At 38.2% G+C, this 7112-nt stretch overlaps 1 protein-coding gene across 1 annotated transcript in view; it reads left to right on the forward strand.

The window, feature by feature from the left end:
• The first annotated feature begins 604 nt into the window (after positions 1 to 604).
• plgrkt (plasminogen receptor, C-terminal lysine transmembrane protein) overlaps positions 605 to 7112 on the forward strand; it is a 10127-nt gene continuing 3619 nt past the window's right edge. The window contains exons 1-2 of the mRNA XM_043234287.1: positions 605 to 706; positions 2086 to 2167. Coding sequence (XP_043090222.1) covers positions 2087 to 2167 — 81 coding nt within the window. The 5' untranslated portion in view covers positions 605 to 706; position 2086. The remainder of the gene's footprint in view (positions 707 to 2085; positions 2168 to 7112) is intronic.

Consider the following 7112-nt stretch of genomic DNA (forward strand, 5'->3'; position numbering starts at 1 on the left):
CAAAACACTAAGATATATAGTATAGTATATATAATGATACATATATGTATTATATATAACTGCGTAAATTGTTGTTTGGAAAATAGCTGCATTCAGACAAATTTCCCCCGCGATCAAAATGGCAATTCAATATGTAGCCTAATAAATCAAAAACCTAATAAACAGCAGAGTTATTGAACAATACGAAAGGTTAACTTTCGAGTAAAAACCTATCAGACGAGATGAGGCGGTTTTGCTGATGTTATAATCCCCGTGAATCACTTCTTCTCATGAATGACCGTTAAATTCAGTTTTTTTTCCCGCTCTTGCCAACCAGCGCGAACAGGCGCTGTCACGTGACGGCGATACTATTTTATTATTGTATACAGCAATATGTTTCGTAATTTTTACATTTACATACATTTTAATGCACTTTCGTCCAAAGCGAGTTTCATTTATTAGACCACACTTCTGTGTGTGCAATTAATAAACGTTTAATGAAGGAGACTTCGGAAATATTCCTCACAAGAATATAATGACCTAACTACAAATTAAAAAATTTCATTTTGCTTCAGATTGTTGACGTCTGCGCGCAATAGCCAATGAGAACCGAGGGATAGCGCGAGAGCCAATCAGCGGCGAGAGTGTTTCTGCGTCAGCGACCCGTACTGTACGCGCAGCTCGCGTGCCCTTGGCGTTTATTAAACTACAGAATCACATTTATAAGGTATGATTGACGTTCAGCGGTGATTTATGCCGTTAACTGTGTTTTCTGTGAAGTTTATTCGTGCGCGTGAACAGAAGAAGAGTTGTGTGAGGGACTTCTTGTTTACACACCGCGTCGTTTTCCTCACAGAACATCAAATCCTCACCAAACGCCGGATATTGTCGCTTTAAGCTTCGAGATCAGTTCTTATTTGCCTCCAGACCACGATGTTTCTGTGTTTTGAGATCACCTTGATTTCTGCTCTGTCATCGCGATGATTCATGAACTCGTTCACTGCACGAACTGTTTGTTATCATCGAGATAAATCACGTGGAGTTTAACAGATAATGAACGCAATCCAAGGACAGTTTAGTGTTTATGGGTGAAGCTCGACGATAATTTCTGCGATATGATCACGTTACCTGCCAAGTAATTTTCACATTAGATTGGATTTCACTTCGATTTCTTTTCGAGTTAAAAAGGAACAGCATTCTAATCGTTCTCTAAAAGTAAACTGTCACTGCCCATTGATCATAAAGATAGAAAGGCTCATAATAGTTATAATGTAGACCTAAAAATCATATTTTTTTGGCTTGACAAAAATACCCTGATAGATTGAAATAGATTGAAATTCATGCATTTGAACTCTACTGAAAGACCCCTGTAGAAATAATATTTGCAAAGCCCCAGGTGATGCTGTTGTGGGCTTTTGTGTTTCAGTGTTGGAGACTAACTACTAGTTAAATCTGACTTAATTACATGATTTAATTACAGGATAAATGTAATTGTTACTTATGCTTTAAAATATGAAACGTTTAGAACACAGAATAGGATGCATGCTTATTCAGTGATTGTTTTATTTTCTATTTGGGTTTATGTATTTGTATTTTTCCAAGGCATTGGTAGATGTTTCTGTCGTTTAAAAAACGGTATCATAACTACAAAACCTTTTCTTGTTATGGTTCAAATCTTTATTTAACCTCAGAATGATCTCAAAGTAAATAGATGTGCTAAAGTCTGGATTTGTGGTGGCTTTACTTTAAAATTAAAGTGACGGTAATGGGTTTTGAGCACTAGAGCTGGGCAATATGACCAAAAACATTTCTATCATGAGGTGACTAATTTTATATCACGATAAAGATATATCAGAACATAGCTCTTTTCAAAATCTTTGATATCATAGAATTAGTGATAGAATAATGCTTGTCACCAATGTCAATATCAAACAAATACAAGCCTAAAAAAGACCAATAAACCGAAAATGTACACACGAGAATTGATAGGTTGAAATGAAATTTTCATTTTACAACAAGTGTCCAGTTCCTGCTCGTATCTGTAACCTGTTACATGTTCAGAGTACCCTTCCCAGCACTGATCATGTGTTATATATCCCTCTGCAGGATGGGCTTCCTTCTCTCCAAAGCCATGGAGCAGAACTTCCAGAAGCAGCAGGAGTTTATGCAGATCAACGGTCGTCTGCAGGTCTGAGATCCGTCTGGGGCGCATCATTCTGACGTGTCTTTTTGAGCATTTAAGGTCACATTAAATGTTTCTCAGGTTCCGGCTGCTCTTCATTTTGCTGCTTGTTTGCTTCACGTTTCCGCTCGTCCGCTGTTTGCCGAAAGCCACAAGCGTTTTATTGCAGTCGCGTCCTGCACGGCGCGCTCTTTTTCTGATGGATCTCGGCCCGTGAGGCAGTCATCATCTGTGAGAAAAATCTCCACCCGCTGACAGATTATGAAGAATTCAGTAAAATATGGTTGTATCTGTTCATTGCCCCGCCGCATGGCCCACAAATATGAGCTCATAAGCTCTGATGAGGAATACGTGAGTCACGCAGTCCACCTTCATCTTCCCTACTTTTCAACAGAATTGCTTTTCCAGCTTTAATCGTGCTTTGGTTGGGTATCGTTCGTATTTATTCTGATTCTGGTTGTTGATTTTGATTCTTAATGATTCATATCTTCAATTAGAGTGTGATTAAAAAAAAGTAAAACAATTACATATTCACTTTTTTTGTTAAAAATGAATCATTTACCCTAACCTCGACCAGCCAATGTTCAAAACTACGGTCTTACTTTAGCAGTTAGCTTGTAATAATGTTTTCTAATTTGAGTGGATGGGTATGCTTTCGCGGGAAATTTGAGCATGGCACTGCGTCATAACGTCACGTCTTTGAACACAGATTAAGTTCCGGCTCTTATTCTCTTAAATGTGCTTAAAGATAGCCAAGATTTGTATTTTAAAGAAAACCAGTTTAAAGGCAGCACAGTTTGCTTTTATGGGTTAAAATAAATTGTTACTATTAAATTCCAATGATGTGACAATTAAAGATTGTACATAAATTGAAATCGACTTGCTAATACACAATATACTCATAGTCACGCAGTACTGATGTTGTTAACATTAATCATTTGAGATAGCATAATAATAATAATCTGTTTGATGTGATATGAGCTAATCAACCGTTAGATTTAATCACCATGGGCTTTTTTCCTCAGTCAGAATAAACCATGGCAGACTTGCTCAGATGACAATACCCAGTAAATATTCTTATTTAGTTCATATATTCCAAGACGTAGTTTATAATCTGTGATTATAAGTACAGGTGCGGTGACTGACAGACACACATTCACCTCAGAACATGAGATTCATCCGCGCATGAGAACCCAGAGACAAAACCTACGGACTGCAGCTTTAAATATATTTATTTTGTGTCTCTTTTTCGTGAAACATTGAATTGTTGCTGAATGCTGTGAATAAAAATCAGGCTGCTAAATAGTTCGCTCTCGTTCAAGATTAACCTGCTTCATTACTGCACGAATCAGTGTTTTTGAATCAATCTCTTGAATGAAAGATTCAAAGACAAATCAATTTTTTATGCTCGTTTTCAGAAGCTGAAAACATGTGCGTACAAGAATTGATGAGTTGAATTGAAGCTTAATTTTTTCAACAAGTATCTGATTCTTGAGCTTAAAGATTGTAATCTGGAATTGATTTTCGATTCTCAAAGTGGATATGAGATCACAAAATAACTATACATACTTCTACCTATCTATCTATCTATCTATCTAGTGCTTCAGATCAGAGATGCAGTCTCTTGGGCTGTTTCTGGTGTTTTTCTGTGTTAGTTTTGGTCAGTGCAGGTATTTCTGACCCTCAGGGTTGTTCAGACGCTCATAAATACTCGTTATCACCCACAATCTAATAAACGCGCTAAAGCTCCTCCAGCACTTCCGAGAGTGTGTGGTCATCTTTCTAAATATTGTTTTTCCTCATCGAACATCATATTTACTCTTCTGTTTTTTTAGGATAATGAAAAAATCTTTGTGCTTCACAAATGCCACGAGGTCACACGGAGAGGATAAACTCGCGTTGCTTCGCTCGTCATCATGTTACTCCGAATTCATAACCCTCTTTTTCTTTTTTAAGAGATGATCAGCAGACGAATCCTGGTGTGTGTGCTTCACACCGCTGACGTCAGATGATGGTTTCGACATCCAAATTGCGTTTTCCTCCACTGCTTTGAAAGTTGTGTTTTATAAAGCCAGGACATACACTTTATTCAGACGGAAGAACGGCTCATCATTGCATTATTTTAGTTTTAGTTTTCTGTCCAGGCAGGCATTTACATGTGCCCTGAATCATATTAGAAAAGGAATAAACCACTCATTTTAGTCCGGTCTCCAGTTTTATTCAGATCAATCTCAGTCAGACCATGTTTAAATCAAAATTAGCCATCAGTCTGATTACAAACAGATTTGACTGCATGTAAATGTAGCCATAGCAAAATTAAAGGAATAGATTTTTTTAAATAATGTTTTTTTTTTATTTATAACATATAATTTTTAATACTTCAATATTTATTTTTTAATAATTTTTTTTAAGTATTATTGCATTATTTTAATTTTCACTCCTTTTTGAAACAATTTGAAAGCGAGTAAATAATGTCAATTTTTTAAAATATTAATGGTTAGTTCACACAAAAATTAAAATTATCCTGTGTTTTGCTCACCCTCGAGGCACGTATATGTCTTTCAGAAGAGTTATGTTTAAAAATAAATTCATTTTAAAAAATGAAAGCGTTATCATTGCAGTGAATAGGTGTTTTTTTTTAACAGTCCACAAGAGTCAAAATAGAGCTCACGCATCCACAATAAAACATGCCTCAAACAGCTCCGGGGCATGAACAAAGGCCTCCTTTAGTGAATCTGTTTATTTTTGTATGAAAAATATCTAGATATTCATCATATTCCCTTCTCTGAAGCAGTTCTGGCAGATGACGTAGGAGAAATGCTAATCTCGCGAGTTTGTCTACAGCAGCATATGAAGCCAAGTTTCCTTACTTTAGCAAAGAAACACCCTCTTTTTGGCTTATATTGAAAAATGGCCGGTGTTTCGTACTCGGTGATCGCCACTAATCACGTAACACCGATGTCTTACATCACCCGCGTAAACGCCTTCTGCGTACGCCAGACACGGGTAGTTAGAGAAAAGTGTTTGTTACGTTTTAAATGTGAATGTTTTCCGTAAAAAGCACTACAAAAGGCATGCATTCATAAATGAGAACACCCACCCGCTGCAATGATAACCATTTTTAACATAACTCCAGTTGGAATCTTCTGAAAGAAGAAAGCCCATGTACACCTAAGACTCCTGGAGGGTGAGTGAAACTCAAGCTAGTTTTATTTTCGAACTGTTTAAAGGCTGCAGACGGTGATCCTGAGGACGTGTCCGGCTCCATTACGCTGTCAGACTGACTTCCGCTGGAGACAATCACGACTCGTTGGCGTTTGACCGGCTGTCAGGCGCTCCTGCCCTCGCCTCTTTGTTTATCACTTCCGCTCTCTGAAATTGAAGCTAATGACATTATAATTGTCCTGGAAAGGGAAGATGATGAAATTGTGGGTTACGTCGCTCAGAAAGCAGACAGACGCTTCTCAGTCCACGGTTTTACTTTATTCTGCTCACATTCATGCTTTCAGCAGACGCTTTTAGATCAAGAGAGAAAGAAAGCCCAGTGACGCCGTCGGCCCGGATTTCAGCATGCTTTTGAAAATCTGATAGTTGAACACCAATCTTTTCTGTATATTTCTTGTATGTATGTCTCTGTTCCGCTCTCGTGTTCGGTTGGGTTCGGTCACTGCAGTCTATCGGTCTTTAGTCTGGTTCACGGTTAACAGACTCGTCCAGAAATCTTCACACGTGGCCTTTCAGGGAAATGTCAGTGAGTTTTCGCTTCGTCACCTCCGATCAACCTCTCAGCGAATCGGCGTTCGTCCCTGGATTGGTGAAGCGTCTTTGACGCTCATCAGCGGCGCTTCAGTTAAACACAGCTATGAATCTCGTTGCGGAGAGATTTTAGCAGAGCAGAAGCGTTCATAGATTTCAGTCATTACGAGTGAATTGGAAATCACGGTGCGTTTATTCATCCCTCGTACTGATGCTTTCTGTTTACTGTCGTAAAACGAACATCTCTTGGGATCCTGGAAGTGTTTCTAATGAGACTCCACGGGAGTGGTGGAGTTTTCCTGATGTTGTAGAGGATATACGTGATGTTTCTGTGGAACTGTGGCTCTTTATTTCCAGCACCTGCAGATAAACGCTTTCAGATGCGGTTGAAATCTCGTTTACGTAATCAGACCGATCGCTCAGAAACCTTCATGGAAACACTTCAGTTGATGCCAATAAAAATTGTGTTGCTGTAGACCTGATATTATTAATTATGTCATTAACAATTACGGTAATAAATATCAATGCTTGCTTCATAATCCGATTAAAAAGCGTTGATGCATGTTTATTTACGTCATGCGTCCTATGAAATGTTATAGATCTGGATCAATTGCTCAATGTTTGCGAGACGTAGGCCTAGCAATTATAAAAATAATTTGATTATTGATTTTTCTGTCGGCATGGTAAACCTCCGTTTTTCTCACGGTTGCTCCGCTGACAGTGACGCAGTAGACTTATTTATTGAATAATTAACTGTATTTAATATATGTTATTAACGTGTAAAAGAATCCGTGAATCTGATTGAAATGTTTAGGGTTCGCATAAACAACTTTCATAATCGGGAATCAGACTGGATTGATTCTGCTTGACAAAACTTTCAGCTCAGATGATGAACACTCGCACTGTTAGCGTGATTAGCACTTAACGAGCTGATCGGTTAAAGATAATTCCTACCTTTGTCTCAAGTGGAGTGATGCTAAATAGGAAAATGTGATTGGACGCTGGGGGTGGCAGGGTTATCGATGACATCATCTCGTTAACTAACTTTATTCCTGGTAATTTACATAATTGTGTACGCTGAGCTTTTACCTCGTCATCGCCGTTAAAACTCCTAACGAGGGTGAAATCAGGGACCCTGTAATCTGTCACAGCAGTGTCTGGCTTTCAGGGTAAATTAAAGCTTGTTAAAGAAAGT

Source organism: Puntigrus tetrazona, unplaced genomic scaffold (genome assembly GCF_018831695.1).
Source record: "Puntigrus tetrazona isolate hp1 unplaced genomic scaffold, ASM1883169v1 S000001111, whole genome shotgun sequence".
In the NCBI taxonomy this organism is placed as follows: domain Eukaryota; kingdom Metazoa; phylum Chordata; class Actinopteri; order Cypriniformes; family Cyprinidae; genus Puntigrus; species Puntigrus tetrazona.